This window comes from Hyla sarda, chromosome 5 (assembly GCF_029499605.1).
Source record: "Hyla sarda isolate aHylSar1 chromosome 5, aHylSar1.hap1, whole genome shotgun sequence".
Taxonomy (NCBI): Eukaryota; Metazoa; Chordata; class Amphibia; order Anura; family Hylidae; genus Hyla; species Hyla sarda.
The window spans coordinates 378618691-378639808 of record NC_079193.1 but is presented as its reverse complement, the minus strand read 5'-3'; the positions used below and the strand labels follow the sequence as shown (position 1 = coordinate 378639808).

At 44.4% G+C, this 21118-nt stretch overlaps 1 protein-coding gene across 1 annotated transcript in view; it reads right to left on the bottom strand.

Annotated features, from left to right (window-relative positions):
* Window positions 1–21118, bottom strand: part of ADGRB1 (adhesion G protein-coupled receptor B1) — a gene marked incomplete in the record, with an annotated part of 689450 nt that overhangs the window by 168790 nt on the left and 499542 nt on the right. Inside the window, 1 exon segment of the mRNA XM_056522870.1 lies at window positions 19413–19539. Within this exon segment, the coding sequence (XP_056378845.1) occupies window positions 19413–19539 (127 nt within the window).

Here is a 21118-nt window from a genome sequence, read left to right as displayed (position 1 = left end):
ATACAGCCTATCCATCACTAAAGATCAGCGGTGACATCACTGAGAATACAGCCTATCCATCACTAGAGATCAGGGGTGACATCACTGAGAATACAGCCTATCCATCACTAGAGATCAGCGGTGACATCACTGAGAATACAGCCTATCCATCACTAGAGATCAGCGGTGACATCACTGAGAATACAGCCTATTCATTCACTAGAGATCAGCGGTGACATCACTGAGAATACAGCCTATCCATCACTAGAGATCAGCGGTGACATCACTGAGAATACAGCCTATCCATCACTAGAGATCAGCGGTGACATCACTGAGAATACAGCCTATCCATCACTAGAGATCAGCGGTGACATCACTGAGAATACAGCCTATCCATCACTAGAGATCAGCGGTGACATCACTGAGAATACAGCCTATCCATCACTAGAGATCAGCGGTGACATCACTGAGAATACAGTCTATCCATTCACTAGAGATCAGCGGTGACATCACTGAGAATACAGTCTATCCATTCACTAGAGATCAGCGTTGACATCACTGAGAATACAGTCTATCTATCACTAGAGATCAGCGGTGACATCACTGAGAATACAGCCTATTCATCACTAGAGATCAGCGGTGACATCACTGAGAATACAGCCTATCCATCACTAAAGATCAGCGGTGACATCACTGAGAATACAGTCTGTCCATCACTAGAGATCAGCGGTGACATCACTGAGAATACAGCCCATCCATCACTAAAGATCAGCGGTGACATCACTGAGAATACAGTCTATCCATACACTAGAGATCAGCGGTGACATCAATGAGAATACAGCCTATCCATCACTAGAGATCAGCGGTGACATCACTGAGAATACAGCCTATCCATCACTAGAGATCAGCGGTGACATCACTGAGAATACAGCCTATGCATTCAGTAGAGATCAGCGGTGACATCACTGAGAATACAGCCTGTGCATTCAGTAGAGATCAGCGGTGACATCACTGAGAATACAGCCTATCCATCACTAGAGATCAGCGATGACATCACTGAGAATACAGCCTATGCATTCAGTAGAGATCAGCGGTGACATCACTGAGAATACAGTCTATCCATTCACTAGAGATCAGCAGTGACATCACTGAGAATACAGTCTATCCATTCACTAGAGATCAGCGGTGACATCACTGAGAATACAGCCTATCCATCACTAGAGATCAGCGGTGACATCACTGAGAATACAGCCTATCCATCACTAGAGATCAGCGGTGACATCACTGAGAATACAGCCTATCCATCACTAGAGATCAGCGGTGACATCACTGAGAATACAGCCTATCCATCACTAGAGATCAGCGGTGACATCACTGAGAATACAGTCTATCCATCACTAGAGATCAGCGGGGACATCACTGAGAATACAGCCTATCCATCACTAGAGATCAGCGGTGACATCACTGAGATTACAGCCTATCCATTCAGTAGAGATCAGCGGTGACATCACTGAGAATACAGCCCATCCATCACTAAAGATCAGCGGTGACATCACTGAGAATACAGTCTGTCCATCACTAGAGATCAGCGGTGACATCACTGAGAATACAGTCTGTCCATCACTAGAGATCAGGAGTGATATCACTGAGAATACAGCCTATCCATCACTAGAGATCAGCTGTGACATCACTGAGAATACAGCCTATCCATCACTAGAGATCAGCTGTGACATCACTGAGAATACAGCCTATCCATCACTAGAGATCAGCGGTGACATCACTGAGAATACAGCCTATTCATTCACTAGAGATCAGCGGTGACATCACTGAGAATACAGCCTATTCATTCACTAGAGATCATCGGTGACATCACTAAGAATACAGCCTATCCATCACTAGAGATCAGCGGTGACATCACAGAGAATACAGCCTATCCATCACTAGAGATCATCGGTGACATCACTGAGAATACAGCATATCCATCGCTAGAGATCAGCGGTGACATCACTGAGAATACAGCCTATCCATCACTAGAGATCAGCGGTGACATCACTGAGAATACAGCCTATCCATTCACTAGAGATCAGCGTTGACATCACTGAGAATACAGCCTATGCATTCAGTAGAGATCAGCGGTGACATCACTGAGAATACATCCTATCCATTCACTAAAGATCAGCGGTGACATCAATGAGAATACAGCCTATCCATCACTAGAGATCAGCGGTGACATCACTGAGAATACAGCCTATCCATCACTAGAGATCAGCAGTGACATCACTGAGAATACATCCTATCCATCACCAGAGATCAGAGGTGACATCACTGAGAATACAGCCTATCCATCACTAGAGATCAGCGGTCACATCACTGAGAATACAGCCTATCCATCACTAGAGATCAGCGGGGACATCACTGAGAACACAGCCTATCCATTTCCTAGAAATCAGCGGTGACATCACTGAGAATACAGCCTATCCATTACTAGAGATCAGCGGTGACCACTGAGAATACAGCCTATCCATCACTAGAAATCAGCGGTGACATCACTGAGAATACAGCCTATCCATCACTAGAGATCAGCAGTGACATCACTGAGAATACAGCCTATCCATCACTAGAAATCAGCGGTGACATCACTGAGAATACAGCCTATCCATCACTAGAGATCAGCGGTGACATCACTGAGAATACAGCCTATCCTTTCACTAGAGATCAGCGGTGACATCACTGAGAATACAACCTATCCATCACTAGAGATCAGCGGTGACATCACTGAGAATACAGCCTATCCATCACTAGAGATCGGCGGTGACATCACTGAGAATACAACCTATCCATCACTAGAGATCAGCGGTGACATCACTGAGAATACAGCCTATCCATCACTAGAGATCAGCAGTGACATCTCTGAGAATACAACCTATCCATCACTAGAGATCAGCGGTGACATCACTGAGAATACAGTCTATCCATCACTAGAGATCAGCGGTGACATCACTGAGAATACAGCCTATCCATCACTAGAGATCAGCGGTGACATCACTGAGAATACAGCCTATCCATCACTAGAGATCAGCGGTGACATCACTGAGAATACAGTCTATGCATTCAGTAGAGATCAGCGGTGACATCACTGAGAATACAGTCTATCCATTCACTAGAGATCAGCAGTGACATCACTGAGAATACAGCCTATCCATCACTAGAGATCAGCGGTGACATCACTGAGAATACAGCCTATCCATTCCCTAGAGATCAGCGGTGACATCACTGAGAATACAGCCTATCCATCACTAGAGATCAGCGGTGACATCACTGAGAATACAGTCTATCCATCACTAGAGATCAGCGGTGACATCACTGAGAATACAGCCTATCCATCACTAGAGATCAGCGGTCACATCACTGAGAATACAGCCTATCCATCACTAGAGATCAGCGGTGACATCACTGAGAATACAGCCTATCCATCACTAGAGATCAGGGGTGACATCACTGAGAATACAGCCTATCCATCACTAGAGATCAGCGATGACATCACTACATAATACAGCCTATCCATTCCCTAGAGATCAGCGGTGACATCACTACATAATACAGTCTATCCATCACTAGAGATCAGCGGTGACATCACTACATAATACAGCCTATCCATCACTAGAGATCAGCGGTGACATCACTACATAATACAGCCTATCCATCACTAGAGATCAGCGGTGACATCACTACATAATACAGCCTATCCATCACTAGAGATCAGCGGTGACATCACTACATAATACAGCCTATCCATTCCCTAGAGATCAGCGGTGACATCACTACATAATACAGCCTATCCATTCACTAGAGATCAGCGGTGACATCACTACATAATACAGCCTATCCATCACTAGAGATCAGCGGTGACATCACTACATAATACAGCCTATCCATCACTAGAGATCAGCGGTGACATCACTACATAATACAGCCTATCCATCACTAGAGATCAGCGGTGACATCACTGAGAATACAGCCTATCCATCACTAGAGATCAGCGGTGACATCACTGAGAATACAGCCTATCCATCACTAGAGATCAGCGGTGACATCACTACATAATACAGCCTATCCATTCACTAAACTGAAGCAGAATACTTATATATTGAAACATAATTATTTGTAAATAAGATAATAAATCTGTTAATAAAATCATTTTTAATTCTCATATAGTAAGAATAACAGAAAATGTAGATTATTGTATCCACTTGGGAGCTAAAGATCTTCTATGGTCCCACATAGGTCACAGGAGGGTAAGGTGACCTCTCAGGCTTATAATAATCCTCAGTGCACAGGTTGTGATTAGATACAAAGATACATTCCTAATCTCATCAAATACAAAGATTACATAGAAAGATAGATATATATGAGATAGATAGATAGATAGATATGAGATAGATAGATAGATAGATAGATATGAGATAGATAGGATATAGATAGATATGAGATAGATATGAGATAGATAGATAGATATGAGATAGATAGATAGATAGATAGATATGAGATAGATAGGATATAGATAGATATGAGATAGATATGAGATAGATAGATAGATATGAGATAGATAGATAGATAGATAGATATGAGATAGATAGGATATAGATAGATATGAGATAGATAGATATGATATAGATAGATAGATTGATAGATAAATAAATAGATAAATAGATAGATATAAGATAGATAGATATGAGATAGATAGATAAATAGATATGAGATAGATAGATATAAGATAGATAGATATGAGATAGATAGATAGATAGATAGATAGATAGATAGATAGATAGATCTGAGATAGATAGATAGATAGATAGATAACCAAAGAATAAGTTGGCCAGCACTATTGATTCCAAACTATTATATGGACCTGGCTTACAGGTGCAGGCTGCTGGGCTAAATATACAGCAACAGGAGAATACAGCAACAAACTGCTAGCCCAAAGATATAGATAAAACATGAGTATATAGATAAAACATGAAAAGCTATACAGCTGTAGTGCAACAAATGAAAATATGAAATTATGATATGTATATAAGGTGCCTTGGATGTTTCAGATCCTGCAATGCCTGCTGAACTGATCACACAGAGGAATATTCATAGTGTAGGGTCCGTCCTAATGAGGTCACCTTACCGTGGTGGGACGGTCCAAGCTATTTGGCCGCCAAATTGCAAGCTAAGTACCTCACTGTTTCCTAACTTCATAATTTTATATTTCTATTTATTGCACCATAGCTGTATAGCTTTTTCTGTTCTATCTATATACTCATGTTTCATCTATATACTCATGTTTCATCTATATCTTTGTGCTAGCAGTGTGCTGCTGTATTCTCCTGTTGCTAGATAGATAGATAGATAGATAGATATGAGATAGATAGAAAGATAGATAGATATGAGATAGATAGATAGATAGATAGATAGATATTATATAGATAGATAGATAGATAGATATGAGATAGATAGATGATAGATAGATATGATATAGATGATAGATAGATAGATAGATATGAGATAGAGAAATAGATAGATAGATAACAATGACTTCATTCCATGTAGTATTGTAATAAAATAAGATTAAACAAAGTAGGAACAACATATCTAGAAGAAATAGAAAGCACAGAATGTATAGATATAATTTTGGGGGGGAGATGGGCCCAGTAACCTCTGCGCCTCTGTCACTTCCCTGAGTAATTAGGTGTGCTGTCTCTTTAAACGCATGTGCAGATGTTGTTTCCATGGTAACGGAGGACCAACTATATTAGTGCGTCTAATAATAGCCAACCTTCATTTCCAAGTGTTTCTTTTCTGTGTGAATTAAAGGTACCAGGACGATGACTGATACCAGGGCAGCACCACCATCTATAAGGTGCAGGTACCAGGGGGATGACTGATACCAGGGCGGCACCACCATCTATAAGGTGCAGATACCAGGGCGATGACTGATACCAGGGCGGCACCACCATCTATAAGGTGCAGGTACCAGGACAATGACTGATACCAGGGCGGCACCACCATCTATAAGGTGCAGGTACCAGGGTGATGACTGATACCAGGGCGGCACCACCATCTATTAGGTGCAGGTACCAGGGTGATGACTGATACCAGGGCGGCACCACCATCTATAAGGTGCAGGTACCAGGACAATGACTGATACCAGGGCGGCACCACCATCTATAAGGTGCAGGTACCAGGGCGATGACTGATACCAGGGCGGCACCACCATCTATAAGGTGCAGATACCAGGGCGATGACTGATACCAGGGTGATGACTGATACCAGGGCGGCACCACCATCTATAAGGTGCAGGTACCAGGGCGATGACTGATTCCAGGGCGGCACCACCATCTATAAGGTGCAGATACCAGGGCGATGACTGATACCAGGGCGGCACCACCATCTATAAGGTGCAGGTACCAGGGCGATGACTGATACCAGAGCGGCACCACCATCTATAAGGTGCAGGTACCAGGGCGATGACTGATACCAGAGCGGCACCACCATCTATAAGGTGCAGGTACCAGGGCGATGACTGATACCAGGGCGGCACCACCATCTATAAGGTGCAGGTACCAGGGCGATGACTGATACCAGAGCGGCACCACCATCTATAAGGTGCAGGTACCAGGGCGATGACTGATACCAGAGCGGCACCACCATCTTTAAGGTGCAGGTACCAGGGCGATGACTGATACCAGGGCGGCACCACCATCTATAAGGTGCAGGTACCAGGGCGATGACTGATACCAGGGCGGCACCACCATCTATAAGGTGCAGGTACCAGGGCGATGACTGATACCAGGGCGGCACCACCATCTATAAGGTGCAGGTACCAGGACGATGACTGATACCAGGGCGGCACCACCATCTATAAGGTGCAGGTACCAGGACGATGACTGATACCAGGGCGGCACCACCATCTATAAGGTGCAGGTACCAGGACGATGACTGATACCAGGGCGGCACCACCATCTATAAGGTGCAGTTACCAGGACGATGACTGATACCAGGGCGGCACCACCATCTATAAGGTGCAGGTACCAGGATGATGGCTGATACATGGGCGGCACCACCATCTATAAGGTGCAGGTACCAGGACGATGATTGATACCAGGGCGGCACCACCATCTATAAGGTGCAGGTACCAGGACGATGACTGATACCAGGGCGGCACCACCATCTATAAGGTGCAGGTACCAGGGCGATGACTGATACCAGGGCGGCACCACCATCTATAAGGTGCAGGTACCAGGACGATGTCTGATACCAGGGCGGCACCACCATCTATAAGGTGCAGGAACCAGAGCAATGACTGATACCAGGGCGGCACCATCATCTATAAGGTGCAGGAACCAGAGCAATGACTGATATCAGGGCGGCACCACCATCTATAAGGTGCAGGTACCAGGACAATGACTGATACCAGGGCAGCACCACTATCTATAAGGTGCAGGTACCAGGGTGATGACTGATACCAGGGCGGCACCACCATCTATAAGGTGCAGGTACCAGGACGATGACTGATACCAGGGCGACACCACCATCTATAAGGTGCAGGTACCAGGACGATGACTGATACCAGGGTGGCACCACCATCTATAAGGTGCAGATACCAGGGGCGATGACTGATACCAGGGCGGCACCATCATCTATAAGGTGCAGGTACCAGGACGATGACTGATACCAGGGCGGCACCACCATCTATAAGGTGCAGGTACCAGGACGATGACTGATACCAGGGCGGCACCACCATCTATAAGGTGCAGGTACCAGGACGATGACTGATACCAGGGCGGCACCACCATCTATAAGGTGCAGGTACCAGGGTGATGACTGATACCAGGGCGGCACCACCATCTATAAGGTGCAGGTAACAGGACGATGACTGATACCAGGGTGGCATCACCATCTATAAGGTGCAGGTGCCAGGGCGATGACTGATACCAAGGCGGCACCACCATCTATAAGGTGCAGGTACCAGAGCAATGACTGATACCAGGGAGGCACCACCATCTATAAGGTGCAGGTACCAGAGTGATGACTGAAACCAGGGCGGCACCACCATCTATAAGGTGCAGGTACCAGGACGATGACTGATATCAGGGCGGCACCACCATCTATAAGGTGCTGGTAACAGGACGATGACTGATACCAGGGCGGCACCACCATCTATAAGGTGCAGGTACCAGGGCAATGACTGATACCAGGGCAGCACCACCATCTATAAGGTGCAGGTACCAGGACGATGACTGATACCAGGGCGACACCACCATCTATAAGGTGCAGGTACCAGGACGATGACTGATACCAGGGCGGCACCACCATCTATAAGGTGCAGGAACCAGAGCAATGACTGATACCAGGGCGGCACCACCATCTATAAGGTGCAGGTACCAGGGCGATGACTGATACCAGGGAGGCACCACCATCTATAAGGTGCAGGTACCAGGACGATGACTGATACCAGGGCGGCACCACCATCTATAAGGTGCAGGTACCAGAGTGATGACTGATTCCAGGGCGGCACCACCATCTATAAGGTGCAGGTACCAGGGCGATGACTGATACCAGGGCGGCACCACCATCTATAAAGGTGCAGGTACCAGAGCAATGACTGATACCAGGGCGGCATCACCATCTATAAGGTGCAGGTACCAGGACAATGACTGATACCAGGGCGGCACTACCATCTATAAGGTGCAGGTACCAGGACGATGACTGATACCAGGGCGGCACCACCATCTATTAGGTGCAGATACCAGGGCGATGACTGATACCAGGGCGGCACCACCATCTATAAGGTGCAGGTACCAGAGTGATGACTGATTCCAGGGCGGCACCACCATCTATAAGGTTCAGGTACCAGGACGATGTCTGATACCAGGGCGGCACCACCATCTATAAGGTGCAGGAACCAGAGCAATGACTGATACCAGGGCGGCACCATCATCTATAAGGTGCAGGAACCAGAGCAATGACTGATATCAGGGCGGCACCACCATCTATAAGGTGCAGGTACCAGGACAATGACTGCTACCAGGGCAGCACCACTATCTATAAGGTGCAGGTACCAGGGTGATGACTGATACCAGGGCGGCACCACCATCTATAAGGTGCAGGTACCAGGGCGATGACTGATACCAGGGCGGCACCACCATCTATAAGGTGCAGGTACCAGGGCGATGACTGATATCAGGGCAGCACCACCATCTATAAGGTGCAGGTACCAGGGCGATGACTGATACCAGGGCAGCACCACCATCTATAAGGTGCAGGTACCAGGGCGATGACTGATATCAGGGCAGCACCACCATCTATAAGGTGCAGGTACCAGGGCGATGACTGATACCAGGACGGCACCACCATCTATAAGGTGCAGGTACCAGGGTGATGACTGATACCAGGGCGGCACCACCATCTATAAGGTGCAGGTACCAGGGCGATGACTGATACCAGGGCGGCACCACCATCTATAAGGTGCAGGTACCAGGGCGATGACTGATACCAGAGCGATGACTGATTCCAGGGTAGCACTACTATCTGTAAGGTGCTGAGCTCTTTAACAAGTCAACCAGTCATAAGCAGAAATATATTTTGTATCACCGCTCGTATACATCGGATGTTTAGCCACCATTACTAATCCTAATAGATCCCACGACTTATAATGGGAACAATCAGGATTACAATATGACAGTCACAATATGAAGCCTAACGCTCCGACCACCTAGCCTGACATTTTAACAAATTGGAAACCAAGACAGATATTGGGATCAATGGCCGCCATTGGGATCCAGTATATGTCCGCTATTGGGATCCAGTATATGTCCGCCATTGGGATCCAGTATATGGCCGCCATTGAGATCCAGTATGTGGCCGCCATTGAGCTCCAGTATATGTCCGCCATTGGGATCCAGTATATGTCCGCCATTGGGATCCAGTATATGTCCGCCATTGGGATCCAGTATATGTCCGCCATTGGGATCCAGTATGTGGCGGCCATTGAGATCCAGTATGTGGCCGCCATTGAGCTCCAGTATATGTCCGCCATTGGGATCCAGTATATGTCCGCCATTGGGATCCAGTATATGTCCGCCATTGGGATCCAGTATATGTCCGCCATTGGGATCCAGTATATGGCCGCCATTGAGATCCAGTATGTGGCCGCCATTGAGCTCCAATATATGTCCGCCATTGGGATCCAGTATATGTCCGCCATTGGGATCCAGTATATGGCCGCCATTGAGATCCAGTATATGGCTGCTATTGGGATCCAGTATATGACCACTATTGGGATCCAGTATATGGCCGCCATTGGGATCCAGTATATGGCCGCCATTGGGATCCAGTATATGGTTTTCATTATAACCAGATTTGACCACATCCTTCCTATGTGCCATAAATGGTAGAGCTCAATCAGACACCATGATGCCCCTGGTACATGGACAAAGCCAAAACAAGCCCTGCAACTTCAATGGGAGCTTCTGAGAGGAACTTTTTCCCCACAGCCCCCCCCCCCCCCCCCTTCCGTTGTAGTCTATTGGTGCAGTGATTTTGACAGTGAGACTACAAGGTTTATGACCCTGAAATCATCTTCTGCATCATAAATCACCTGGATATTTGGGTTGTGAATATCCCTTAGAAGCATCGGCCCTAGAAGAGGACATGGCTCTTTGTGGAGGCTTGTGGGGTGTCTGTAGGACCTACTACGGAGGTGACGCTGTAGGACCTTACTATGTAGGTGACACTGTAGGACCTTACTATGTAGGTGACACTGTAGGACCTTACTATGTAGGTGACACTATAGGACCTTACTATGTAGCTGACAATGTGGGACCTTACTATGTAGGTGACACTTTAGAACCTTACTATGGACACTCACTGCATTTGCTCAGTGTACTTTACATGAGCAGGGACTCTTGTCTTTGACAGGAGTCCTTGCTCCTATACATACATTGATTGATTATTTGAGGCACTTCTAAAATGTTATAAATCGGAAGGATTTTGACAGATTCACCAAATCGGACCAAAAATTAATTTCTTATAGGGAATTGATATGTCAGTAATTCTACACCGATACACTATGGGGCCTACTTTACGAATTTTATCTGGTGCCACCTTTTCCTGTCTGTTTCTGTATGAAATGTTACGCTGGACACTGTATAATGGGGGTATTTGGTGTCACTTCTAGAGGTGGCACCATATGGCGGCACATAGAGCACCTACAGTTCTGTAATACAGAATCATTGGGAGTTAAGGTAAAATAAAATTAAAAAAAAAACAGTTTGTGCTAAATCAGATTTTTTCTTAAATAAAAATAAATAAGTAAAAAAAAAATCACATTTATTAAATCTGATTTGGCTGTCAGGAGAAGGGAGTCCTGTCAGAAGCAGAGATAAGCGGTGATGGTGTAACGCATCTACATTACATTTTCTCAGTGAACATGAGCAGGGACTCTTGTATTTGACAGGTGCCCCTGCTCCTATACTAACATTGATTGATTATTTGAGGCACTGCTGAAATGTTATAAATCGGAATGATTTTGAAAGATTCACCAAACTGGACCAAATATTAATTTCTTATAGGGAATTTTATGTGTCAGGGATGTCAAACTCATCCGCCTCACGGTTACCTTTAAAGAGATGTATGTAAATGTAAGAATGTAGAATTGTAACTAGTCCTTAAAGGGGTACTCCGGTGAAAACCTTTTTTCTTTTAAATCAACTGGTGGCAGAAAGTTAAACATATTTGTAAATTACTTCTGTTAAAAACTCTTAATCCTCCCAGTACTTATTAGCTGCTGAATACTACAGAGGAAATTCTTTTCTTTTTGGAATGCTCTCTGATGACATCACGAGCACAGTTCTCTCTGCTGACGTTATTATAATAATAATAATAATAAGTCTTTATTTATTGTTGTCCTTAGTGGGATTTGAACCCAAATCCTCTGCACTGCAAGGCAGCAGTGCTAACCACTGAGCCACCATGCTGCCCTTAGCATACATCTGCTATGCGCGGTTGCTAAAATGGACAGAGATTTCAGCAGAGAGCACTGTGCTCGTGATGTCATCAGTGTTCCAAAAAGAAAGGAATTTACTCTGCAGCATTCAGCAGCTAATAAGTACAGGAAGGATTAAGATTTTTTTAATAGAAGTAATTTACAAATATGTTTAACTTTCTGCCACCAGTTGATTTAAAAGAAAAAAGGTTTTCACCGGAGTACCCCTTTAAGAAAATATCTCTCATAAACAGAGCAATTTATTGATAAACAGCTTTTTAGAGTAGTCAGGAGGTGTCTTCATTGTAAATACTATTTAGCACTGAGCTTCATACCATGGGGGGTGGTCAGGGTTTCTGGGTAGGACTGTCAGAACTGCTATAGTAATAATATAAAATAATCAACATTATGTGGCAGACACAAACCAAGCAGGCCACCTAACACCCATCAATACCGCATATACGAATTGCCATAAATGTTGGCGCCCCTGAAATGTTTCTAGAAAATGAAGTATTCCTCACAGAAAAGGATTGCAGTAACACATGTTTTGCTATACACATGTTTATTCCCTTTGTGTGTATCGGAACTAAACCAAAAAAAGGAGGAAAAAAAGCAAATTGGACATAATGTCACCAAACTCCAAAAATGGTCTGGACAAAATTATTGGCACCCTTTCAGAATTTTGGATAAATAAGATTGTTTCCAGCCTGTGATGTTCCTTTACACTCACCTGGGGCAAGTAACAGGTGTGGGCAATATAAAAATCACACCTGAAAGCAGATAAAAAGGAGAGAAGTTCACTTAGTCTTTGCATTGTGTGCCTGTGTGTGCCACACTAAGCATGGACAACAGAAAGAGGAGAAGAGAACTGTCTGAGGACTTGAGAATCAAAATTTGGGAAAAATATCAACAATCCCAAGGTTACAAGTCCATCTCCAGAGATCTAGATTTGCCTTTGTCCACAGTGCGCAACATTATCAGGAAGTTTACAACCCATGGCCCTGTAGATAATCTCCCTGGGCCTGGACGGAAGAGAAAAAGTGATGAAATGTGTCAATGCAGGATAGTCCGGATGGTGGATAAGCAGCCCCAAACAAGTTCCAAAGATTTTCAAGCTGTCCTGCAGGCTCAGGGAGCATCCGTGTCAGCGCGAACTATCCGTCCACATTTAAATGAAATGAAACGCTATGGAGGAGACCCAGGAGGACCCCACTATGGAGGAGACCCAGGAGGACCCCACTATGGAGGAGACCCAGGAGGACCCCACTATGGAGGAAACCCAGGAGGACCCCACTATGGAGGAGACCCAGGAGGACCCCACTATGGAGGAGACCCAGGAGGACCCCACTATGGAGGAGACCCAGGAGGACCCCACTATGGAGGAGACCCAGGAGGACCTCACTATGGAGGAGACCCAGGAGGACCCCACTATGGAGGAGACCCAGGAGGACCCCAATATGGAGGAGACCCAGGAGGACCCCACTGCTGACACAGAAACATAAAAAAGAAAGACTACATTTTACCAAAATGAACTTGGGTAAGCCAAAATCCATCTGGGTAAACGTCTTGTGGACACATGAGACCAAGATAGAGCTTTTAGGTAAAGCACATCTGTGGTGTCCCGGTACAGAACTTGGTTATGTACAGTCCTAAAGTCCCCTCAGGTAGAGTCCCTCAGGTCCACAGGGCTCTCCTGCAGGGTCCCCCCCCCAGGTCTTTATATGGTATTGCATTGTATATTAAGTATGTTCATCTATTTTATGTATTGTACAGTGAATGTAAGTAATATATGAAGGTTGTTAGGATGTTTACACTATATAGGACCTTCCTATGGTCATGTGATATGTCATGTGATATGTGATCACATGATATACCCAGAGTTCTAGAGGCACAGGTAACCCCAGGCAACCAGCTACCAATGGGCATTAGTCCAGCCCTCTCATATATAAGGGACTGTAGTCTCCACATTCTCCCTTATCACCTGGACCTTAAAGCAGCACAAGTCCTGTACAAGTCAAGTCCATCATATCTAGGCCAAAGCCTATAAATCTGCAGCTGTGAGTACAAGTCAAGTCCTTACTGTCCCTACCAAAGTCATAACAGTAGTACAGTGGCCTGCATCATTATTATTATAACTACAAGTCCAAGCAAGCCTGAGAGGTTCCCTGTGTCCCGGTCACCTCTGTGGTAAGTTGGTTATTTGTAAAGACTGTTTTCTGGCTTCTTCAGTAAAGTTCCAGATGCATCAAAACCCTGCTTTGGACTCTCATTTACTATATGCCGTTTTGGGTTGGTTGTCAGCAGTTTCCCTACACCATACAACCACATCCTGGCGTCACGAACACTAGGGGTTAACAACATCTTGCCCCAGGGGTTAATACCATCTGGCCCCGCTACCTACACCGCTACACCCCGTGGTCCCGCCATAACACAGGGGTCACCACACATCATTCTACTGTTTACCGAAAACGGAATGAGGCCTACAAAGAAAAGAGCACAGTACCTACAGTGACATATGGTGGAGGTCGGTGATGTTTTGGGTGTTTTGCTGCCTCTGGCACTGGGGGCCTTGAATGTGTACAAGACATCATGAAATCTGAGGATTACCAATGGATTTTAGGTCGCACTGTACAGCCCAGTGTCAGAAAGCTGGGTTTGTATCCGAGATCTTGGGTCTTCCAGCAGGACAATGACCCCAAACATACGTCAAAAAGCCCCCAGAAATTGATGACAACAAAGCGCTGGAGAGTTCTGAAGTGTCAGCAATGAGTCCAGATCTAAATCCCATTGATCACCTGTGGAGAGATCTTAAAATTGTTGTTGGGAAAAGGTGCCGTCCAATAAGAGACCTGGAGCAGTTTGTAAAGGAAGAGTCCAACATTCCGGCTGAGAGGTGTAAGAAGCTTATTGATGGTTATAGGAAGAGTGGTCCAACATTCCGGCTGAGAGGTGTAAGAAGCTTATTGATTGTTATAGGAAGAGTGGTCCAACATTCCGGCTGAGAGGTGTAAGAAGCTTATTGATGGTTATAGGAAGAGTGGTATAACATTCCGGCTGAGAGGTGTAAGAAGCTTATTGATGGTTATAGGAAGAGTGGTCCAACATTCCGGCTGAGAGGTGTAAGAAGCTTATTGATGGTTATAGGAAGAGTGGTCCAACATTCCGGCTGAGAGGTGTAAGAAGCTTATTGATGGTTATAGGAAGAGTGGTCCAACATTCCGGCTGAGAGGTGTAAGAAGCTTATTGATGGTTATAGGAAGAGTGGTCCAACATTCCGGCTGAGAGGTGTAAGAAGCTTATTGATGGTTATAGGAAGAAACTGATTTCAGTTATTTTTCTCCAAAGGGTGTGCAACCAAATAAGGGTGGCAATAATTTTGTCCAGACCATTTTTGGAGTTTGGTGACATTATGTCCAATTTGCTTTTTTTCCTCCTTTTTTGGTTTAGTTCCAATATACACAAAGGGAATAAACATGTGTATAGCAAAACATGTGTTACTGCAATCCTTTTCTGTGAGAAATACTTAAAGAAGTACTCTGGTGCAGATTACTCCTGCTCCGTCCTGCCCGGGCTGCAAAAAAAATGAAAATAAACCATCACTCACCTTCCTGGGTTCCCGCGGAGCGCCACTACAGCTGATTGGTCATCCGGTCCATCTTCTCCCACACTTCCGTGTGAACAAAGCGTCACATGGCGCTCAGCCTATTATGGGCCGAGGCAGAACATCGCGGCGGCCGGCGATAGACTGAGCACCATGTGATGCTTCGTTCACACGGAAGTATGAAGAAGATGGACCGGAGGACCGATCAGCTGTAGTGGCGCTCCGCGGGAACCCAGGAAGGTGAGTGATGGTTTATTTTCATTTTTTTTGCAGCCCGGGCAGGACGGAGCAGGAGTAGTCTGCACCAGAGTACTTCTTTAATTTTCTTGAAACATTTCAGGGGAGCCAACATTTACGGCCATGACTGTATACAAAGACTCCACCAACTAGGCTATTTCCTAATGACAGTAGTAATAATAATAATAATAATAATAATTACAGTAATAATATTCAAACAATTACCATTATGTGCGAAGACACAAATTAAGCATCCCACTGAACACTGATCCATACATCTAAGATCATAATAATAATATAAAGATAATATTGTTTATATACAAAGACTCCACCGACTCCACCAACTAGGCCATTTCCCAATAGTAGTAATAATATAAAAAAAAAACACATATAAAAAGAAAATAAAAAAATTGCCATTATGTGGGAGACACAAACCAAGCAGGCCACCAAACACCCATCAATACCGCGCATACAAATAGCATCGCTCACATATATATTTAGTAATGCAAAGACTCCAACCAACTGGACCATTTTGTAAAAGTAGTAGTAATGATAATGATAATAAAAAGAATTATTATAGTAATAATATTAAAACCATTACCATTATGTGCGAAGACACAAACCAAGCATCCCACTGAACACTGATCTATACATCTGAGATCCTAATAATAATATATAGAAAATATTGTTTATATACAAAGACTCCACCAACTAGGCCATTTCCCAATAGTAGTAGTAATTATAATAATAATAATAATAATAATAATAATTATTATTATTATTGTAGTAATAATATTAAAAAAAAATCACCATTATGTGGGAGACACAGACCAAGCAGGCCACTGAACACTGATCTATACCGCGCATAAGAATAGCGTCACTCACATATATATTTAGTAATGCAAAGACTCCAACCAACTGGACCATTTCTCAATAGTAGGGATCGACCGATTATCGGTATGGACGATATTATCGGCCGATAATCACGATTTTGGGCATTATCGGTATCGGCAATTACCTTGCCGATAAGCCAATAATGCCCCGCCCCCCGCACCGCACCGCCCCCCGAATCGCACCCCCCCACCGTAGTGCTGGGTGGTATACCGTTATGGATTTTTGCCCATACCAATCGGGCCCCTCCTCCACCCTCCAAGTCAATAAAAAAAATTAAACTTACCCGTAATGGGGTGGTCCGGGCCATCCATCCTTCCTGTAGTGTCCGGCGGCATTCCGGGTGGAGGGTGAACCGGTCCGGGCTGTCCTTCTCCGGGGGTCATCTTCTCCACTCCGGGCAGGCTCCGGCCTAGTACGCTGCATAGACGCCGCTACGCCGCGACGTCAGGTGCGTCGCTGCGCACGGGCGTCACTGCGCAGCGGCATCTATGCTGCATTACTAGGCCGGAGCCTGCCCGGAGTGGAGAAGATGACCCCGGAGAAGAAGGACAGCCCGGACCGGTTCACCCTCCACCCGGAATGCCGCCGGACACTACAGGAAGGATGGATGGCCCGGACCACCCTGACAGGTAGGGGGAGAGAAGCGGGTGGTGGCGGCGGCCTATGGCACCGCAAAAGCCACTGCAGTGCATTGATTTAAAGCGCCCGCTTTAAATCAATGATCTGCAGCGGTGTCGCGGGGGGATAAATAGCCAATAACTTATACCGGAATATTGGTATAAGTTATCGGCTATCGGCCCTAACCTCCACCGATTATCGGTATCGGTCCTAAAAAAACGATATCGGTCGATCCCTACTCGATAGTAGTAGTAATATTATTATTATTATTAATTATTATTATAGTAATAATATTAAAACATTTACCATTATGTGCGAAGACACAAACCAAGCATCCCACTGAACACTAATCTATACATCTGAGATCCTAATAATAATATATAGATAATATTGTTTATATACAAAGACTCCACCAACTAGGCCATTTCCCAATAGTAGTAATATTATTTAAAAAATAAAAATAAAAAAATCACCATTATATGGGAGACACAAACCAAGCAGGCCACTGAACACTGATCTATACCGCGCATAAGAATAGCGTCGCTCACATATATATTTAGTAATTCAAAGACTCCAACCAACTGGACCATTTCTCAATAGTAGTAGTAATAATAATGATAATAATAATGATAATGATAATAATAATAATAATAATAATGATAATAATAATGAAAATAATAATAATAATAACAATGATGATAATAATAATGATAATAATAATAATAATGATAATAATAACAATGACAATAATGATAATAATAATAATAATGATAACAATAATAATAATAATAATAATAACAATGATGATAATAATAATGATAATGATAATAATAACAATGATAATAATGATAACAATAATAATAATAATAATAATAACAATGATGATAATAATAATGATAATGATAATAATAACAATGATAATAATGATAACAATAATAATAATAATAATAATGATGATAATAATAATAATAATAATAATAATAATAATAATAATGATGATAATAATAATAATAATGATAATAATAACAATGATAATAATAATGATGATAATAATAATAATATAAATAATGATAATAATAGCAATGATAATAATAATAATAATAATAATTAATAATAATAATAAATCCAGTCACTTTTTCCAAACACAACCATATAATGCCAAATAAAACATTTCCCTGCTAACGGCCCAAGACACGAAACATTGACAGTATCCGACACATTTCCTCTCCAATCATTGGATACATTGTAATAATAACCAAGTGAGATGACATCAGAGTTCAACATTGTAGCAGCAACAAATCAATTCAGTTTCCAGACTAGAAGAAGGAGAAGTAGAATCTTTTGAAAAGGAACCAGAGAGGCGGGCGGGCGGGGGGAGGAGGGGGTGGCACACTGGTGGCATTCAATGATTCCTAGTGTTTTTTTTGTTTTTTTTTTTTAATATTAAGTTTTCATTCCTCATCCTTATATTAAGACCCAAACCACCTCCACAATGTGAGAAGTCGAATCTCTCACCCCTGTGCCCTCCCCCCCAGCTCAGCATCCTCCTCATCCTCCTGCATTATCAATAATATTAATAGCAAGAGCGTAAACCAGTGTTTTCCAACCAGGGCGCCTCCAGCTGTTGCAAAACGACAACTCCCAGCATGCCCCGGACAGCCTTCTGGCATGCTGGGAGTTGACGTTTTGCAACAGCTGGAGGCACCCTGGTTGGGAAACACTGGCGTAAAAAGAGAAGGAAGCAGGAAGGCTACAATGTATCACCGGAGTCCTGAACATTCTAAGGCACTTAACTCTTTCACGACTGCCGGTGCTGAGGCAGTGACAACACGTATAAGGGTCCCTGACCCCGCTGCAAGGTTAAACAAGGTAATTTGTTTTTCTGGTTGGCCAATAAAAGGTATCGTTCTTATATAATATGGCTGCAATGGGGGTTGAAGGGGAAGGGTGGTGGTGGGGGGGGTGGGGATAATATTTCTTGAGACACCAAAGTATTTAAGAGCGTCAGCCCCCCGAAAGAGGCGAACGCTACATGTTTATAGAGGGACTTACCATGTCTGAACTGAGCTGGGATAAAATGGCGAAGCTTGATAAGCGATCACAGGAGCATTTAGTATGGAATGAATCCACGGGGACCGTACGACAGCCTTTCAAGGACCAGGCACCGAGATTAGAGGATCTATAATGGGGGGGGGGGGGGGGAGAGAGAAGAGAAGAGGGGGGGGGGAGGAAAAAAAAAAGACGGGAAGAGATGAAACCACCAACAATGATAAATAAAAGGGATACTGAGGGGGTGGGGGTGTCATCTACCAAATCTACATCATCTGCCGCTATATTTAGATCTATAGAGGGTGCGAGGAAAGGATAAGGATAATAATAATAAAAAAATAATAAAATAAAAGACACAGATATTAGTGTAATAATAACAAAAGAGATCACGTACCGGGCTGTAATGGATGCTATTGGGGGGTTGGATCACGTTGAAGTATATAAAACACACACACGGAGGGGATATTGGAGAGAGGAGGAGGATGGAGGATGTGTAAGGGGGGGGGGGGGGGTCATGGGATTATATTGGAGTGATGGGAGCTGGGAGGGTAGTAAGGGGGTAAAAAAATGAGCGCAACCTTAACGGGGAAGAAGATGCTGGCTGGGAAAGAAGCGATGGGGGGTGGGGAGGAGAGGGTGCATGCAAATACATCAGAATGGTGTTGTCTGGATGTGCAAGAGGATGGCTGGAGCGGGAGATGGAGGGAAGGGGGGAGCTGCGGCTGACAGTCAGAGCAGGAGACACACACAGGGGATGAGAAGTTTGAGATGAGAGAGAAAGGAGGATGGAGGGAGGGATGGGGAAATAGGTCGCCGGATGGCAGGAAGTCTTACTGACACTTTGTCATGAGGGATAGGTAGGGTCCATACATAAGAAAGTCAAAATAACATATAGAAATAAAAAAAAGTATTTAGATAGTGTTACAGATATTAGACTTGTGTTTCCCAAGCAGGGTGTCTCCAGCTGTTGCAAAACTATAACTCTCAGCATGCCCCCGGACAGCCATTGGCTGAGATGAGAGAGAAATGAGGATGGAGGGAGGGATGGGAAATAGGTCGCCGGATGGCAGGAAGTCTTACTGACACTTTATCATAAGGGATAGGTAGGGTCCATACATAAGAAAGTCAAAATAACACATAGAAATTTTTTTTTTAGATTGTGTTACAATATTAGACTGGTGTTTCCCAGCAGAGTGCCGCCAGCTGTTGCAAAACTACAACCCTCAGCATGCCCGGACAGCCGTTGGCTGTCCGGGCATGCTGAGAGTTGTAGTTTTGCACCAGCTGGATGCACACTTGCTGTCCGGGCATGCTGAGAGTTGTAGTTTTGCACCAGCTGGATGCACACTTGCTGTCCGGGCATGCTGAGAGTTGTAGTTTTGCACCAGCTGGATGCACACTTGCTGTCCGGGCATGCTGAGAGTTGTAGTTTTGCACCAGCTGGACACATAATGGTTTTGGAACAGCTGGATGAACGCTGGCTGTCCGGGCATGCTGAGAGTTGTTGTCTTGCACCAGCTGGATGCACACTGGCTGTTCGAGCATGCTGAGAGTTGTAGTATTGCACCAGCTGGATGAACGCTGGCTGTCCGGGCATGCTGCTGAGAGTTGTAGTCTTGCAACAGCTGGAGACATGATGGTTGGGGAACACTGGTCTAAACTGAAACATTTTAGGCCAGACTCATTCTGGGTTAAGGGTTTTACGACAC